Source organism: Tachypleus tridentatus, chromosome 5 (genome assembly GCF_004210375.1).
Source record: "Tachypleus tridentatus isolate NWPU-2018 chromosome 5, ASM421037v1, whole genome shotgun sequence".
Classification (NCBI taxonomy): domain Eukaryota; kingdom Metazoa; phylum Arthropoda; class Merostomata; order Xiphosura; family Limulidae; genus Tachypleus; species Tachypleus tridentatus.
The window spans coordinates 56,232,628-56,253,570 of NC_134829.1; the positions used below are offsets into that span (position 1 = coordinate 56,232,628).

At 35.2% G+C, this 20,943-nt stretch overlaps 2 protein-coding genes across 3 annotated transcripts in view; one reads left to right on the top strand and one right to left on the bottom strand.

The window, feature by feature from the left end:
- Positions 1-11,138, top strand: part of LOC143251212 (lipopolysaccharide-induced tumor necrosis factor-alpha factor homolog) — a 40,776-nt gene extending 29,638 nt beyond the window's left edge. Inside the window, exons 2-4 of one of the 2 annotated variants that reach the window (XM_076502656.1) lie at positions 1,723-1,823; positions 8,241-8,391; positions 10,508-11,138. In XM_076502656.1, the coding sequence (XP_076358771.1) occupies positions 1,814-1,823; positions 8,241-8,391; positions 10,508-10,610 (264 nt within the window). In that variant the 5' untranslated portion in view covers positions 1,723-1,813 and the 3' untranslated portion in view covers positions 10,611-11,138. Of the gene's footprint in view, positions 1-1,656; positions 1,824-8,240; positions 8,392-10,507 lie in introns of those variants that run through there. The other variant, XM_076502655.1, reaches the window with a different exon arrangement.
- The window catches only part of LOC143251211 (uncharacterized), a 35,269-nt gene extending 17,841 nt beyond the window's left edge, over positions 1-17,428 (bottom strand). Inside the window, exon 1 of the mRNA XM_076502654.1 lies at positions 17,206-17,428. The gene's annotated coding sequence lies outside the window, so the exon portion shown is untranslated. The remainder of the gene's footprint in view (positions 1-17,205) is intronic.
- Positions 17,429-20,943: the final 3,515 nt, after the last annotated feature.

The window sequence follows — 20,943 nt, forward strand, 5'->3', positions numbered from 1 at the left end:
TATGAGCGATTCACATGTAAACTTGATAACATTGTATATCTGTTATCTTTTCAACTATGAGCAATTCACATGTAAACTTGATAACATTGTACATCTGTTATCTTTTCAACTATGAGCGATTCACATGTAAACTTGATAACATTGTATATCTGTTATCTTTTCAACTATGAGCGATTCACATGTAAACTTGATAACATTGTATATCTGTTATCTTTTCAACTATGAGCAATTCACATGTAAACTTGATAACATTGTACATCTGTTATCTTTTCAACTATGAGCGATTCACATGTAAACTTGATAACATTGTATATCTGTTATCTTTTCAACTATGAGCGATTCACATGTAAACTTGATAACATTGTATATCTGTTATCTTTTCAACTATGAGCGATTCACATGTAAACTTGATAACATTGTATATCTGTTATCTTTTCAACTATGAGCAATTCACAAGACTTATTTTTCAAGTCTTTTCAGTTCTTGTGTAAAGTTATTTGTTCGTTTATTTATTTTAATACAAGTTACAGCTTTTTCAGTAAGACTAGTTCTTAGAAAAAGTACCACGATTCGATCACTGGTGCCATCATTATCAGAAATTTTTTTTTTATGTAAACGTCCCCTTCCCCCAATATAATCTCAACGAAAACGTATTGCATTTACAAAATGTAATATGTATTTAAAGGCATTTTCATTCATGTGCCCTCCCCCAAGTAGCTCAATGAGGACTTAATACGCTAAATCTTGGCTTTGACACCTGCAGTTGGCAGGGTAAAGATATTCTATTGTGTAGCGTTGCACTTAAAACAACCGTTTATTTGTTTGTTTGAAATTAAGTACAAAGCTACACAATGATCTGTCTGTACTCTGCCCACCACAGGTATTGAAACCCGCTTTCTAGCGTAGTAAATCTGCAAACATACTACTGTGTCCCTGGGAAGATGGCTAAAACAAACGAACAAACAAAAATATTCTATGTAAAACTACTTGCTTCCTTGTGGGTTTTTTTATGTGAACGCCTCCACTTTAACCCTAACAAAGCATAACGCTGTAGTTCGCCTGAAACATACACATTAGGCTATTTGTTACTTTAACCCTAACGAAACATAACGCTATAGTTCGCCTGATACATACACATAACAAAAACATAACGCTGTAGTTCGCCTGAAACATACACATTAGGCTATTTGTTACTTTAACCCTAACGAAACATAACGCTATAGTTCGCCTGAAACATACACATTAGGCTATTTGCTACCGCTGAACCAACATATGGGGTATAACACGTGAACAAAATATTTGATGTTTAGATTATATTTGTGATGTTTTATTCTGCACTGGGTTGACTATTCTAATTCTTGTTTTTTTAACAGCGTATTTTGTTATTTTACTTTTTTCTCTTCGTATATTTTTGTTCCACATACAAATAACGGAAGACATCACGAGGAACGCCACTCAGTTAACTGACTCAGTAATGTTGATTTGCAAAACGTTCCGAAAGACATTTCGGTTTACTTATTACCATACATAAAAGTTGTAACAAAACAGGAGCGGGTAACGATTAGACTTTTTCGTTTATTGCGCAGGCTCGACATTTTGTTACCAAGCTTGTGCACGTGAGAGTGACGCACTTCTTTCCTGATTGCGTATGTATATATTTCACGTGAGTGGAGTAAAAAGAGGTAGCGTGGGCTCTTTTATTCTTCAGAAACGATTGTGTTTTGTTTTGTTTTGTTTTGCGACGTTCAAACAGGTTTTCTTACATCAGGAAAATACTTTCATCTCTCCAAAACGTTTCTGTAGACGGGTAAAGATGGCAACACGTAAGAATCGTTTATATATTTCCATGTGGGTCATTGATTTATTAATCAATATGTTACATTTTACAAATTGTTTATTAGTTTTACTGTTTAACCTGTAACTGTATTAATGACACGTTGGAGATAACACACTGATTTTAAGTGAACCAGAAATTATTAGAAGAACATTTGAATTGTTCAGAACCTGACAGAGTTTCTGGGTTATTTAAAACCCACATAATACTTTGTGGTGATTGCTTGTGGTACCTCTTTCACGAATGTTTAGAGTAATAAACACGTAACTCTAAAAACTTTACCATTCATATGGTTAAATGCCTCTAATTATCTAAGGCTAATGAGTAACTATTTAATAATTTAGTATCTAGTTATAAAAACGAACTAATTAATAAGTCAGACTTTGGTAAAAGTAAAGGCTCTGACAATAAGATCCAATCGTTACAACCTTACTTAGGAATATTTACTCTCTTGTTCCACCTAAAAATTTAAATCTCCTATTAATTACAGTTTAATTCTAACTTTTCGATTTAAAAGTTGACTTTAAAAATCGAGTTTCATTTTCTATTAATTTTAAAAAAATGTCTGTCCTGTTACACGGAATCCTCGAGTTTAAGAAATACACACAATTACCACTGTATCCGTATGTTCACTTGCCTTGACCGACATGGTTTGTTTTGTTTTGAATTAAGCACAAAGCTACACAATGGGCTATTTGTGTCCTGCCCACCATCGAAACCCAGATCTTAGCGGTGTGAGTCCGAAGATGTGCCAATGAGGAAGGGGGAGGCGGACCAACGTGGGATCCGGTGCTAAACTGCAGTTTAAGTGTTAATACACACCCCTAGAAACAGTGCCAATCCATCTTTGTTTATCCCCAGATACACCATTTGCAACTGGGAAGTCTAAAGAAATTGGGATAACGTGTCTTGCTAAACGCCAAGAAAACAATAATCGAACAAGCCTTGTACTCGCAACCTCCCGTTTGTTTGGTTTGAATTTCGCCCAAAGCAACAGGAGGGCTAGCGGTCGTTAACTTAGCAGTTTAAGACTGGAGGAAAGACAATTAGCATTACAGCCCACTTTTGGGTTATTCTTTTATCAACGAATAGTAGGATTGACTATCACTTTATAACGTTCCCAAGACTAAAAGGGCAAGTATGTTCGGCATGACGGGGAGTCGAACCCTCAACCTTGACATTACGAGCGGAGCGCTCTCGCCAGTTGTCCATGCCATCTGACTACCAGTCCGAAACAGGTCCCCCTTACAACAGTGTTTTTTTGTATCTCGGGAATATGCTCGAATTCTCCCTTTTAGTAAAATGTGTATTTATTTTTTATCAGGGATGGATACAAAGGGGGGGATGCATCCCCCCCACTAACCATACCAAAATTGTGTAGGTTAATGGGAAATCAGAAATATAAAGTACTGATCATCTCAATTATAATATTTTTGCTGTATATTTACTTGTAACATGTTATTTGGGAATATATGAAAGTTCATTGTAACATGCACTATGTTGTGTGATTCAGTATAGTGCTGTACGATTACTTGTAACATGCACTATGTTGTGTGATTCAGTATAGTGCTGTACGATTACTTGTAACATGCACTATGTTGTGTGATTCAGTATAGTGCTGTACGATTACTTGTAACATGCACTATGCACTATGTTGTGTGATTCAGTATAGTGCTGTACGATTACTTGTAACATGCACTATGTTGTGTGATTCAGTATAGTGCTGTACGATTACTTGTAACATGCACTATGTTGTGTGATTCAGTATAGTGCTGTACGATTACTTGTAACATGCACTATGTTGTGTGGTTCAGTATAGTGCTGTACGATTACTTGTAACATGCACTATGTTGTGTGATTCAGTATAGTGCTGTACGATTACTTGTAACATGCACTATGTTGTGTGATTCAGTATAGTGCTGTACGATTACTTGTAACATGTACTATGTTGTGTGGTTCAGTATAGTGCTGTAAGATTACTTGTAACATGCACTATGTTGTGTGGTTCAGTATAGTGCTGTAAGATTACTTGTAACATGCACTATGTTGTGTGGTTCAGTATAGTGCTGTAAGATTACTTGTAACATGATATTTTATAATAAAATCAATAAATGACAGTTCATAGTCATATATGTTTCGTTTCTTTTGTTTCTAAATTAATTCCATGAAGTTTCCGTTTCAGTAACAAGGAAAAGTTTACTTGGGGTCGGGTTTAAGTCGCTGTTACTTAGTCGATCATCCCCTCCCAAAAAAAAATCCTGTATCCACCCCTGTTTTTTATATCAACTTGTAAAACTAAATTAACTTGTATAATTAAATTTAGCTTTTTTTAAATTTAAATATCACGTAAGTTGTATCAGTCCATTTTAAATTTAAATTTGTAGACACGCCAAAATTATGTATTGATATCCGATTAATTTTTAATATTTGTACCTTTTATATTTTAACTTTCACTTATTGTATTCCTTCTGAAAATAAGATTAAACGTATATATCTATATCAAAGATAAATTAAGTAAACGGTAAGCATAGGAACTTAAGTTACTTTGTGTCAGAGACAGAAGGGCGGGGGACGTTATTGTTTGCCCATTTCTGACCACACTTAAAATATGTCTCTTTTTATGAGAAAGTTGTAATGCTATTAGTAGTACTTGTAAATACCACAAAAACAACTAGAGTTACACACTACTGATTCTAAGAATTTGTAAGTCACATGCTGAGCGGTTATTTCCCCGAAGATATATTGTTTAATTCTAGCTGAGTGACGTACGTACGTTTTACTTTTAGCCCAACAATGCGTTTATTGGCAAAGGTGTTGTAGTTGCGTTCTACTGTACGTTGTTAAGGTTATGTCTTAAATTATTCGTTATTTTAAATATTTTCTATTACAAATTGATGTACAGTATTTTTTTAGCAAGAAAGATAATTCGGAAACCTAAATTATTTAACATACTCCAATAGTAATTATATTGAGTGATCGATATTATGTTTTTAAAGGCTGCACGGATCACCAACAGTTAAATAAATCCTTTTATTCTGTTTATTTCGTTTCTGGCCACAAATTTCCACATCCTTGAAGGGGAGGCCTCGTTTTGAGCAAAATCCATGAATAACAAGGGATATTGTATCTTAAGGTTATTGTTACTGTATCAACAAGCCCTAAACATATTCGTTATCCTTGTTTGCTTCTAAGAAACAAAGGTTATAGAACTTATAGGTAAAATGTAATCTTCTATTTTTATTAAAACATGAAACGATTCTTTCTATTTTTCTTTCCAGTTTCTGATGGTTTTGGGGGATGAATATTTACGATATTGATGTGTGTGTGAAATACAAAAATTTATACTAATATATATGTTGATACGCGTGAATGTGAAATAGTAGAAAAATCCAAACCAATACGATGCTTGTGAGTGTGAAGACTAAGTCTGTACTTACACGATGTTGACGTGTGCGTGTGAATTAGGATAAACTTATACTTTGACATTCGTATATATCTACGTGTATGAAATAAAACTAAAATAAGCCTGAGTTTCTTATTAGAATTGACAGTATTAGAATGATGTGTTAAAATACTGCGTAATGGAAACAACATGAGATGCTAAATACGTCTCTTCTTTGTGCTTATAAATTTCGACCCAACGTCTATGGGTATTACATGACGTCATACACGCAGTGGATCACCCACACGTTTTATCTTATATGTAAATTACCTTTCTTTGTATATCTTTGTTATCAATAGAACGGTATTATAGTCAATGTCCTGGTTCAATAAGTAAGATTGTTTTTGTCTTTACCTGTGAAGTTAATTATTAATTAAATGTGTTCATTATGCTTTTAAGAATCTAAATGACAAAACGCTTAACTCGCTACCCTTCTAATAAAATAAGAAAATCGGTGACCCGCGGTGGGTCAACGATACGTTTATGAACTTACAACGCTAAAATCCTGCTTTCGATTCCCAGCGGTGTACGCAGCAGATGGTTCAGTGTGTCTTTTAATTTGAAAAAAACAAACAAACAAGAATGGTGTGGACATTTGTTTTTATTTATTCTTTGTTATTTTGTGCTCGGTGATAATTGTAGGTTTCGGAAGAACATTTGTGAAAATCAATCGATTAAAACGCACAACTTTAACGTCATGGAATCTTCATTTTTTTCAATCAATATCGACGTAAGAAATGCAGTAATATTCGATAATTTAACCTGTTCGGTGCCACGGACGAGTTAATTCGTTCTGAATAATACCTAACTTCAACTCTAGATGACAGCACCATACATGCATTTGACCTACTTAGAAATTGTTTCACTTTCGATCCAAAATGAAGAAGCATTAGAGTTGTATTGTAGTAGCTGAAATACTTTGCAGTCAACAGGTTAAACCTTAAATCATTGCCCGAGTATGTTCCAAACCTTTCAGCTGTAATTCTAGATTTTGTACACATTGCATTCATAGCTGACTCAGTAGACCCAGCATGACCATGACCAGGTGGTTAGAGAGCTTGGTTCGTGATCTGAGGGTCGCCCTTTCAGCAATGGAGCCATTCTAATGTGATGGTTAATCCAACTATTCGTTGATTAAAAGAATAGCTTTAGAATTGGAGGCGGATGGTGATGATTGGCTGCCTTCCCTCTAGTCTTACACCGCTAAACAGTCATGGCTAGTATAGGTAGCTCTCTGTAGCTTTGCTCGAAATTTAAAACAAAGAAACGAAGAATCTAATGATGTTCAGTGTTGGATTGAAAAGAAATGATCTGAAGCCTTCGTAACTCGCATTTAAACATTAAAACTATTGAACTGCTTAATGATGTATGAATTTAGTAATCATTGTACGAGATCACTCATAGGTGGATGAAGCAGAACTACTTTCGGTTAATGTATTCTTCCTCCAATCTATTTTAGTGAAAATAATTACATATTAATGAAGTTAAATAAGTACAAACATAAGGAAGGACTGCATTGAAAACAGCAAATCTAAACATCTGACTTGTTATATAATTTATTTTAACTCAAACAAGCCGGAACGAAAAAAATCTTTATTAACTGAAAAGTGTTTTGTTTATTTGCTTTTTGAATTTCGAGCAAAGGTACACGAGGGCTATCTGCGCTATCCGTCCCTAATTTAGCAGTGTAAGACTAGAGGGAAGGCAGCTAGTCATCACCACCAACTCTTAGACTACTCTTTTACCAACGAATAGTGGGAATGACCGTCACATTATAACGCCCCCACGGCTGAAAGGGTGAGCATGTTTGATGCGACGGGGGATTTGAACTTGTGACCCTCGGATTATGAGTTGAACGCCTTAATCCTCCCTGATCATGATCCATCTCAGAGTACAAACTACAATGCGGGATCTTGTCAGTTGATGCTCATGCCGGCACTAGATCCATCCCAGAGTACAAACTACAGTGCGGGATCTTGTCAGTTGATGCATCGCTTTTGTTTAACTTATTTCAGTTTGTTTTTGAGTTAACAAATTATAGAATTAGTCTGAGGTTTGGATTTTCTGTTTGTATGTGAAATTACTTGAAGCCAAATAAGTAAACAAACAAAATCGTGAGGAAGGACTGCGTTAAAAACGGCAAATCTCAACTGCTGATTACTTATTATAACCATAAGTTTTTAAGCCATAAACTAATCGTATTAAAATTAAACAAAACACGCTCCATATTTTTGAAAAGATCCCAGAGTACATACTACAACGTGGGATTGTAAAATGTATTCTAGGTTGTGGAGGTGACTCGAAGGTAGGACCCACATTGTGGTGGAAGTACATCGTCTATCAGTCTTAACCTCCAATTCGCTGGTCACATAAGAGGACTAGAAATTATGAGAGCGAGATGTGGATGCTGAAGAAAAATTAATAAAAATGTATATTTAATGATTATAATGCTACTTTGTTTGGAGCAATACAAGTAATATCGACGTTGTTTTAAGTACCTCTAAAAGCTATTATATTTAATTTCATGTCCATAGTGACATAGTATTTACAATACACCCTTGAATAGACTCGGATTCGGATTCGAAACATGGTAGAAATTCAACCAGGTAGTATGTGGTATCTATAAATTCTTTATTTCTATGGCTTTATAAAGTAAATACTGAATTTTTAGGTTTCAATTTGTTTCGTTTTCATAAATATTTTTCATTGTATTTGAATATTCGTCATTTATTTCCTGTTTCCCCTCAACCCTCAGGGATCAAGGGTACGTCTCCGGTCTTGTATCGCTATGTTTTCTTTCTTGACACAAGGAGTAGCCTTCCCAGAAGAAAATCACTGTTACGTCATCCACATATAACATTACAAGTGTATTCTAGAAATTTCTATAACATCTGGTTCGCTGTGTATGTGTTTTTAAAAAGGACGTCACTTATGACTTTAAGTAAAGTATAACTTGTTTTCCAGAGACTACGGTTGTTGTAGCTCAGCCCGCCTTGTTCGGAGAGGCACCCTGCCAGACGACATGTCCGAATTGCAGAAATACTATAGTTACAACAGTACAGAGAGAAAGTGGAGTCTGCACGTGGATCGCTGTTGTCGTTGTATTATTGGTTTGGTGAGTATGATGGAAAAAAATGTCGGATATTTATAAACGCTCTCTCTCAGAAACCCACATAACAAAGAGAGACAAGAGGTCCATGTGTTACTAACATTATTTAAGGGACTTTCTAATATATTCAGTACGTTACCCACAACGAACACATATCTAATGTAATCGATTACGGTGTCAGGCTAAATACTCTGGTCGAGTGCACGTAATAATTTGCTGGTGCCTGTACTTTCTTTTGTCGAAATCTGAAAAACAATAATAAGCGGATCTCGTCGAAACCCACTTCTTTTTGTAGTGTCGTTGGGATTTTTTCATCATGATATATTAAGATGTAACCCTCCCACACTTTTAACACAAGTTGTACGGTTATACTGTAATCGTATTTTAAAGATATATTATTTTCAATTTGCTACTTATTAACTTGCAAGATCAAATCATTATAGACGGTGGCGAAAATATGGAAATATTCCTGCAAAACGTATAAACAGGTAAACAAAAACGATAAGTGGAATTTAAAGATAATCGAAGTAACTGGGGTGTAGGAATACACGTTTCAGACAAAGATAAATAGTCACAAAACTACAAGTTTTGAGTGCCACCTACAAAGATAGATTGAATAATAAACAAGGGTTACTACTCGCGTGCAAAAATCTGATAACCCTAAAAAATCACTAATTACGAATGAAAAGAGATAATAATTATTAAAAAGACATAATGAATCTGCTTTACCTTTTACGGTGGCTCCCCCTGTGTTAACAATAGTGACACATTTAATATAGAGACTCTGGTTTATCTTATAGTATTGTACGAACATTTATCAAACTTATACCAAGAAAGTCATTGTCAACTGTAACCAAGTAATATCAATCTATTGAATTTAACCTCTAATCGCAATTCTGACCCGGCATGGCCAGGTGGGTTAAGGCGTTCGACCCGTAATCCGAGGGTTGCGGGTTCGAATCCCGGTCGCCCCAAACATGTTCGCCCTTTCAGCCGTGGAGACGTTATAACGTGAAGATCAATCCTCTATTCGTTGGTAAGAGTAGCCCAAAAAGTTGGCGATGGATGGTGATGACTAGCTGCCTTCCTCTCTAGTCTTACACTGCTAAATTAGGGACGGCTAGCGCAGATAACCCTCGTGTAGCTTTGCGCGAAATTCAAAACAAAAAAGGCAATTCTTTACTGGCCAGCTTTATCAACACGTTGTAAAACGGTTGTGTTATTAATATAAAATTTTCCCCTAGTACAGCGGTAAGTCTACGGATTTACAGATATGCTAGTGTGGTTTTGCTCTAACCCCCCCCCCCACACACACACACGCGGGGGGGGCACATTGTGGTAAATAAAACAAAACAAACAAAACTTTCTATTTATGAGACACTTGGGAAAACGCAATTTATTTTGAATAACTTCTGTAACTTTCTTTCACTTAAATTACTGTTAATGTGTGTTCCTTATAGTATGGTATTAATAACAATATCTCTTTTCATGATAGTCAGTTTGAACAGCATCTTCGTATCTGCTCGGACCTCTTTTGAAGTCAAGTTTGAAACCTTGTGTAACAGGGTAATATTGTTCTAATGTTCTAAGCATCGAACAGGTATCAATTGCACTTTGGAAGATGAAAAACACAACACTATAATATTTAATTGTTTAAATCATTAGAAAAAAAAAACCCTTTACATTTCGTATATATGTATATATTTATAGTAACCAATGTTTCACCTGTGCGGCTTCCTCAAGATTAATATGGAAGACAAAGGCGAAACGTTTAAGATATATCTGTAGCATATAATTTCTATATTTATTTTAACTAGAGTTTCGCTTTTGCGATTTCTTTAAGGTTAATATACAGAGGACAGGCGAAACGTCGGTTAAAATAATATATACAGAGTAAAAACGTCGATTTCCCTAAAATTGTTAAATGTTATTGGCTTTTTCTTTCACTTCGTTTGCGTTTAAAGATCAAGGATCATATGTTAAATGAAACGTTTTAATCGCTTATTTAAATTAGATTCTTCGGTTAACGAATTACCAAATAAACATCCCATCAAGTTCGTTAATCGTATTTAGACTCGACCTGTGAGGTGGAAGTTCCTAATTTTCATTGTTTTTCGTGCAGTTGTCCATGTTTTTTCATACCACTTGTAATCGACACTTGTAAGGATTCTCGTCACATGTGTCCAAGCTGTAACGCTACTGTTGGGATTTCGAAAAAGATTTAACTCAACTGAAGATTTTCTATACGACGTTTCTGACGTGCGTAACGACAGCAAACTTTAGGAAAAGTTTTGATTTTCTTTCAATTCATGTAGAATTTTGTATAAGAATTTAATTTTACTTATAGGCTTAAGAAATCCATGAAAATTTTAAAAGAAAAGAATCGTGTTTTTTTGTTTCTAAACGTGTATTTTGTCTTTCTGTGTACATGAAATAAATTATGGAATATTTTTCTATAAGTTTCTAATTGAAGTGTTCTCACCACTTACCAAGAGTGCCAAGATGTCTTCGATAAAAATTAAATAATGTTTGTTTTAATTTTAAGTGTTTTTAGGAATAAAACCACGTGACACACGACTAACACTAGGTTGTGTTGTGAAAGGTTTCTAACAAGTGTAGTGATTTAATACTTTACTTTGTGTGTGTGTGTGTGTGTGTGTGCTATCATTCTAATTAAATCTATAGTCTTATTACTTTTGAAATGTATAGATATCATTGATTTTACATTTGTAATTAAACTGTGTTTAATAACATTTTGTGTGTATGTTTTTATTAATATTAGTTATCAGTTTTTAAATAATTAGTTTCTTATTTAACGACTAAAATTAAATCAGTTTACTTTTCACGCTTTTAAAATGTCCACTAAAACTGTCCAATGTAATATATTCTCAAATTGTCTGGAAAGGCTGTTATCATTTCCTAGTCCATTAGAAACAACTGTTACTGTGAACTCCTATTACAAGCTGGCAAATCGTTCTTGTAATTAATTAATTACAAGTGTAACAAAAGGTAAATAGGAAATTAGGAAGGAAGAATGAAACACCGAAAAGTAAGGAAACCTGGCAAGAAAGGGCGGGATAATATTACAACACTTCATTGTTTTTGATCCAACTAAACTTCACGTGGGTGTGGCCATCGTTTGTCCATTTTTACTCTGATCGAATCATAGACTTGTTGTATCATTATCTAACTCTTTCTACACACTTAACTAATTTAAAAACTTCAAAAATTGGCGATTTTGATACTATTTTGTTGACCCACTCCTTACCAGTCAGGTAACTATAATGTCACCCACAACCGTATATGACTGTTGGAGCTTCTTGTCTATTTCCAACGAGCTCATGACTGTCGTTAGGGTCAGCTAATCTGATTATGTACATATGTCCGTACTTTGTTGATGAAAGAAAGTTTACAATAGAGAAAGCTTGTAAAAGGCTTTCTCATCGTAACAACTGTTGAATGAATATTATCCATTATTAATATTATGAATATTAAAAAGTACAAAATCACTTTTAAAGTCTGAATTTTCAATTTTTTATCGCTTTTTAAAAGACTATTACGCAGAAATCCCCTCGTTAGTACAGCTGCAAGTCTACGGATTCACAACGTTAAAATGGGTGAACTTAGCAGTTAGCCCTATGTGACTTTGCTATAACACACACACACACAACGCAGAATGTATTGAACAATTACAAGTTTTTTGTTCTTTAATCTTGCGCAAAACTACACGAAAGTTATCTGCGCTAGCCGTCCCTAATTTAGCAGTGTAAGACTAAATAGAAGACAGCTAGTCATCACCACTTGCCGCCAACTCTTGGGCTACTCTTTTACCAACGAATAGTGGGATTGAGCGTAACATTATAACGGTTCCATAGCTGAAAGGGCGAGTATGGTTGGTGTGATGGGATTCGAACCCGCATCCCTCACATTACGAGTCAAGTGCCTTAACCACCTGGCCATACAGCCGTAGGAGAGCATTGTATTTCTTTTCAATTACTTGAAAGGGAAATAATCATAGAGCAATAAGAGAAAGCTTTTAGTAACGTGAATGTGACAACGATAATTTTAATCACGAGGAGAAACGTTTCACAATAATTTGTATTATCAAATGACAGTTGTGCCTATCGGTATGTACGTGTAATTTAACACGTTCCACTCAATGAGCTGTTAGCGCTGAGTGCAAAGCTGGAAATGTCAAACCATTCCAAGCTACTTTTTATCACTTGAAATCGAAATAGTTGGAATGAAAAAAAATAAATAACCGTTTTCCTTATGACGCAGAAAATCGGGGCTGGATCCTTGGGTAGGGCATAACTTAGGTGGTCCACTCTGTAATATTTGCTCCTCAGCGAAACAGATCTGTTTTTAAACATGGACGTGAACAATTACAGATATTTACGACTCAAAACTTGATTATTCAAATTTCTCAAAAATAGCACCAAACGGCGGCATGTCTGCGGACTTATTACACTATAATCCGGGTTTTGATACGTGTGGTGGGCAAAACACGATAGCCCACTGTGTAGGTTTGTGCTCGATTATAAACTTACTAACTTAGATTTTCTTCACATTAAATGAATTATAACTGGATATATCGTAATGGAAACCGCATTGATCATTACATATACTAGGCCATGATATTCCACCGACATGATTTTTACACTACGCTATGCTGTTCCACCGACATGATTTTTACACTACGCTATGCTGTTCCACCGACATGATTTTTACACTTCACTATGCTGTTCCACCGACATGATTTTTACACTACGCTATGCTGTTCCACCGACATGATTTTTACACTTCGCTATGCTGTTCCACCGACATGATTTTTACACTACGTCATGCTGTTCCACCGACATGATTTTTACACTTCGCTATGCTATTCCACCGACATGATTTTTATACTACGCTATGCTGTTCCACCGACATGATTTTTACGCTTCGCTATGCTGTTCCACCGACATGATTTTTACACTACGCCATGCTGTTCCACCGACATGATTTTTACACTTCGCTATGCTGTTCCACCGACATGATTTTTACCCTACGCTATGCTGTTCCACCGACATGATTTTTACACTACGCTATGCTGTTCCACCGACATGATTTTTACACTACGCTATGCTGTTCCACCGACATGATTTTTACACTACGCTATGCTGTTCCACCGACATGATTTTTACACTACGCTATGCTGTTCCACCGACATGATTTTTAACACTTCGCTATGCTGTTCCACCGACATGATTTTTACACTTCGCTATGCTATTCCACCGACATGATTTTTATACTACGCTATGCTATTCCACCGACATGATTTTTACCCTACGCTATGCTATTCCACCGACATGATTTTTACCCTACGCTATGCTATTCCACCGACATGATTTTTACACTACGCTATGCTATTCCACCGACATGATTTTTACACTACGCCATGCTATTCCACCGACATGATTTTTACACTACGCCATGCCATTCCACCGACATGATTTTGCTACACCATGCTATTCCACCGACATGATTTTTACACTACGCTATGCTGTTCCACCGACATGATTTTTACACTACGCCATGCTGTTCCACCGACATGATTTTTTACACTACGCTATGCTGTTCCACCGACATGATTTTACCCTACGCTATGCTATTCCACCGACATGATTTTTACACTACGATATGCTGTTCCACCGACTTGATTTTTACACTACGCTATGCTGTTCCACCGACATGATTTTTACACTTCGCTATGCTGTTCCACCGACATGATTTTTACACTTCGCTATGCTGTTCCACCGACATGATTTTTACCCTTCGCTATGCTATTCCACCGACATGATTTTTATACTACGCTATGCTATTCCACCGACATGATTTTTACACTACGCTATGCTATTCCACCGACATGATTTTTACACTACGCTATGCTATTCCACCGACATGATTTTTACACTACGCCATGCCATTCCACCGACATGATTTTTACACTACGCCATGCCATTCCACCGACATGATTTTTACACTACGCCATGCCATTCCACCGACATGATTTTTACACTACGCCATGCCATTCCACCGACATGATTTTTACACTACGCCATGCCATTCCACCGACATGATTTTTGAAGATCCATGAAAATGGAAATTTATTTTTTATCAAACGTTTAATAAATTTAAAGAAAAACAAAAAAATATAATAGGACAGTCATTGCTGTGAAACTGTTTACATCTAAGCCACGAAACATTTATTATTTTTTTAAGAAGTGTTTTTTGTGGCCAAACGTAAAGCTTAAGGGCTTACAACGTTAAATATTGGTGCTCAGTACCCGCGAGGCCGGCATGGCCAGGTGGTTAAGGCACTCGACTCGTAATCCGAAGGTCGCGGGTTCAAATCTGTCACACCAAACATGCTCGCCCTCTTTTAGCCGTGGGGGCGTTATAATGTGACCGTCAATCCCACTATTCGATTGGTAAAAATAATCCAAGAGTTTGTGGTGGGTGGTGATAACTAGCGGCCTTCCCTTTAGTTTTACACTACCAAATTAGGGACGGCTAGAGCAGATAGCGCTCGAGTGGCTTTGTGCGAAATTTAAAACAAACAAACACACAGTATCCGTGATAATCACAGAACAGATGGCCCATTGTGTAACATTTCACTTAGATACTTGAAACACCAAGAATCAGCGGGTGAGCAATAACACGCTACAAGCTCGATTCTAATAAATTTAAAATAGTTCTATTAGTATTATTTTCTGATGACCAGTGGCTAATTATACCATATTCAAACATCGTATTTACGTAGAACGTACGTAGCCAAGTTCTAGAAAATAGTTATTGTTTATATCAGAGTTGCATTTTGAAAGTTTTTTCAGAATATACATGATGTACGTCGATCATGTCCAAACTAAATGAACTATATTGTAATTCCGTTTACTTGTAGGTCAGGTTAACCTTTATCATTAATGTGGAAGAGAAATTATTCATGTCAGGTAGCGCAACTTTTACTGTAATGCTATCTATGTAGTCCCCTAGTGCCACAGCGATATGGCAGTACACAGATAGCCCTTTGTGTATCTTCGAGCTTTAATAGCAAACAATAACTTTGTATGTAACTAACACTTCTACGCCATCTATTGGATGGTACTATAAACAAAAAATCCATAAAATCATTTACAGTTAGGGTATTCAAAGTTCAAACAAATAGTAAAATAACTACGCCATGTGTATGAACCACATTTCTTCATAAGAGAACACAGTTTTAAATACAAATACTCTCCACGCAACAAAAACACGACTGTACGTGAGGGTTTGATTATATTTTAATTAACGTAATTTGTAAATGTAGTACTGAGAGATTAAAGTTCTATATATTTTTTTCAATGAGTTGTATCACGTTTAATATATAAAATAATAAAGTTTATATTAATAAAATTTATGGAAAGTTTGTGCTCTGTACATCGAATCACTCTGATGTAGTGACTTGTATGTGAATAAAGAACATAAACCGAACACTTTTCTTACTTTCCACGAAAAAAATCCTTTAGAAAATGTTCACTTTTCTTAAGTTTTAAATTAGGTTATGATTGCTACGATTAGTAATTAGTAGCATAAACAGGACCCGATATGGCCAGGTGGTCAGGGCGCTCAACTTTCAATTTGAGAGTCTCGGGTTCAAATTCCTATCATACTAAACATACGGCCTAAGAGTTGGCAGGGGCTGGTACTGACTATCTCCTTTAACTGTAAAGTAGGGATGGCTAGCGCAGATAGCCGTCCTGTAGCTGTGCGCGAAATCCAAGGCATAAACAGTGGCCCGTATGGCTAGGTTCCTAAAATAGCTAAACTAATTATTCTAACTGTTCTTTCTATTTTAATTGTATGCAACTAAATAGCAGACGAAATAACAAGAAACAAAGTATACCTAAAAAAAATTAATAATTTATAAATTAATAAAAGTAAATAGACGGTAAAAATGTGAAAAGTGCCACAAATAAAAGAGCATAACATACGTTTAGGACAAAAATATATATTTTCACTTAAAATGATTTGTTTTTTTTGTTTGGAATTTAGCGCTAGCCGTCCCTAATGTAAGACTTTAGCGCTAGCCGTCCCTAATGTAAGACTTTAGCGCTAGCCGTCCCTAATGTAAGACTAGAGGGAAGGCAGACAATCATCATTACCTACTACCAACTCTTGGGTTACTCTTTTACCAATGAATAGTGAGATTGACCGTCACTTTATAACGCCCCCACGGGTGAAAGGGCAAATATGTTTGGTGTGACGGGGGTTTGAACCCGCGACTCTCGGAATGCGAGTCGAGTGCCTTAACCACCTGGCCATGCCGGCGCCCATTTCTGTTTTAGGAATAAGTAAATAGACGACTAAGATAATAGAACTTTTCTCTCTCACATGGGACAAACCATAACAATAACAAAATTGTTTTTATTTCTTATGTAGAAGTTTAATTAATTAGCTGAACACCAACCAAACTAGACCTAAGGGAAATCTTTAATATTGTTAGAAAGAACGCTATTTTTCATATAGTTCTGCCACCATTTACCACACGCACCAATATTATTAAAATAAGTTTCTAACTTTACCTCTTTACTAGTGATATTTGTCTTTCAGATTTTCTATTCAATATTATTACACTCTATTATATCTCCAAGAGGTAATCGGTCTGAGTAAACCAACCGCCCACTTGATAAAGTAATCAACCATATCAAAGCTACACACAAAAGTTCACCAAGGTAACAGATTATAATAGTACTTGAATGTCAAAGCGTGGGCACAATCAGTTTAGAGAAATATGCTTACCAGAACGTTAACTACAAGCTTGATACTTTGAACCCCAGTTTTTCTACGTGTTAACATAAAGTTGGATCTTGTGGTGTCAGTATCCCAAGCTGTTTACTTTCTTATTTCGCTGAATTCACGAAATTGACTATTCAATGAGAGAAGAACACGTAACTAGATTGAGACGCTAGAAGAGAATTCTATCTAACATACAGAATATTTGTGTAGACAGACATTTACATCGATAACGTCCTTACAATCTTCCTACAGAAAGTAATGAATTATGGGTAATTTAGCACGATAGGAAACCGTACTATAAAGTTGTTGCAATTGAGTGAGCCCTCCCACGATGAATTATTACCCGAGTCACTTGGCCACTTTTATACGTAAAAAAGGAAAAAAAACTAGTCTTCATACAATTTTATAGTACATAATACATCTGATATGTTTTACCTAAAATTAAAAAAGAATCACAGGTATGCGCGCGATGGAATATCTGTAGGTTATATATAGAAAGTTGGATATAGTACGTCTACTTAGTAACTTTCTGATGTTCTACTTACTGACTATTGAGCCGTTTAAATTCCCTCACAGAAGAAGTTCTGGTACAACTGCATGAGTTAAGACACTATGTACTATTTCCAGTGATATCTTAATCAGTAGATCATTATGACCTTTCTTCCAGGAAAATCAAAATAAGTTTCATTGAAAGATGTCTGGAAGATGAACATAATATTTAGGGACAACATTTTAAAACCACCCATTATCATTCCTGCAGCTATCAAGCTTTCGTTCAAACTAACTCAGATTTACTGTCCCCACTACGTCAGAAGGCAACCTATTCCATACATGAACCACTGTATCTGAAAAATAAAATTTTCTTAGCTGAAGACGGCCTCTACCTTGCCTAAATATATATTTGTGTTCCCTAGTTCTAGAATTCTTGTTGTTCAGCATTTAAAATGTTGATGCATCAACATGATCAGTTCCTTTAACTTCAATCAGATCCCCTCTAAAGCTTCTTTTTTCAATAGAAAACAATATAAGGATCTTAATCTCCCCTCATATGACAACCCCTCTATCCTGGATACCATCATGGCAACCCTTCTCTGAACCCTTTCCAATGATTCAATGCTTTTCTTGAGATGAAGAGTACAAGACTGAACATAACACTCCAAATGTAGCCTAATCAGTGACTTATACAGTGAAAGTATGACTTCTTTAGACTTGCGTTCAATATTTCTGTTGACACAACCTAAAATCCCACTATTTGTCCTATCACTTGCAACAACTTGAATGGTTTTAGAGACTGATCAATCATTACATTTTCTTTCATGACACTGGTAAGGTTATTCATATCCAAATTATAAGTATAATTCAAGTTGTGATAATCCACACGTAATATCTTGCATTTATCTTATATAAAACCAATCTTCCATTTAGTTTCCCAACTTACTAAATGATCTAAAACCTTTAGTGAAACCAACAGCAGCATCTTCATAACCAAGAAAGTTGACATCATCACTAGATATAAGTAATCTATTAACCATTCCTTCCTCTATGTCATTGTTGTAAATCACAAAGAGCAATATCTAGTGACATCATCACTAGATGTAAGTAATCTATTGACCATTCCTTCCTCTATGTCATTGTTGTAAATCACAAAGAGCAATGGTCCTAAGGCCGAGTTCTGAAGTAAACCATTTAAAACATTAATCCAATTTGACTGAACTCCATTTATAACAACTCTCTTCTATTCAGTAAGTTAATTAAATTATCTCCTAACACGTATAGAGATGATTTTCTTCAAACTCTTTTCATGTGGAACTTTATGAAGGACTGAAAGTCCAAATCCACCAAATCTACACTCTGTGTTTCATCTACATACAAATCTACTAAGTCTACACTCTGTCTTTCATCTACATATGCAATAACATTTTCAAAGCATGTAAACAGATTTGTAAAGCACGAGTTCCCTTAAGAGAAACTACGTTGACCATCTAATAAAATTGCAAACTTTGTTAATTGATTTTGCAAAGCACCTTCAGACTTTTCAAAAATGTTCCGAAATCAGATGTAAGACTAACAGACCTATAATTACTGGATAACTTTTATTACCTCTCTTGAAGATAGGAGATACATTAGTTAATTTCCAATCTGTTGACTCTTGTCCATTATTCAAGGACTTGCACATAATTGTGGCAAGTGGCTCATACATCCAGTTTTTGACTTTCTTTAAAACCCTCGAGGAAATATTATCTGGCCCATTATCCTTATCACTCTCTAAGATTCCTAATCGTAGTTTAAAAAGTTCAGAATTTATGCAATTGTCTTGTTCAACTTGTTTTCATTTATCAATTGCTTAAGATGAAGAATACTGCTTAAGTCTTCAAGAGCAAAAACTGAAGAAAAATGCAGAATTTAATAACTTAGCCATTATTTCATAATCATCATATAGAAGTTTTCCTTTATCATTCTTCGACGGTCTTATCCTCCATCTTAACATTTTGTTTACCGTTAATGTGTATAAAAATTCTTTATTGTATTTTTTTTAATTTTTCAGCCATATTGTTTTCATGCATCAGGTAGGACATTCTAATTTTTTGTTTGACCAACTTTCCCAATCTTCTAAATCTTCTATAATACCAAAACTTTTATTTTTTTTAAATCTTTGATCTCCTGTAGTTTTTTAATACTGAAATATTTTTCTTTATTTACATTTTTCTCAGTGTCTCCAAGTTGTCCAATTTACAACAGATAATTCTTGTTGCATCTCTTCAAAATTTGCTTTTCTGAAATGTGGAATCAAAATATTACTATTCCTGATTTCCGTATGCAGCAAAACGTCAAATCTAATACATCAATGATCACTCGAACCTTGGTATTTCCAAACTTCCACCTTCTCAATCATTTCTATACTATTAGTTAACAATAAATCTAAAATAGCCTTTCTTGTAGGAAGTTTCCTTGACTAATTGGTGAAGAAATCCATCTTGAATAATTCTAGAACATTTTTCCCTCATTGTTTAACTTTAACATTTACCAACTAATGTGTTTGAAATTAACATCAGCCATAATTATGATTTCATTAACAGTTGAAATTTTAATGTCACTGTAAAGTTCCTCATAATTTCATAAGGAACATCTAGTTGTCTTTGTAACAAATTCATACTGAGGACTTGATATCCACTAACAGAAACCCAAGTGGATATAACCTGCTTGCTATTATCTTTGTTATCCTGAGCTTCAAAAGGATGTAACTCACATATGTAGTGACCCCTCCCCTTTCTTCACTATTAGATAACCTATTATCACGTATTTCAAAGAACTTTTTCTCCTCAAAATCATCTACGTTTAACCATGTATCAGTTATCTCTATTATATAAAAATCTCCTATTTTTACAAGTTCCATAACGTCATTTACTTTATTTCTAATAATTCTAGCACTATAATAATTTGAAACTTCCCTAATCAATGGCCCTAGCAAACATGTCAAACTTTTTACTACTTTCCAGTTGCTTTATTAGTATATACCAAAATGGTTGATGATAACAGATGCAACGCTTGAAGTAACGACGGTACTTGCGAATATGAATGAACACCAGGAATTCACAAACGTTTCTAATTTAAGAGGGCGATGCAACCGGAGGCGTTACTAAGTATTTAAAAGATTCATGGCTCCGGCCCAAACCTTTCGGGAAAGTTCGACGTTTCACTGTGATATAGAACATGGTTTTTGTATTCTTATTTTTCAAGAGC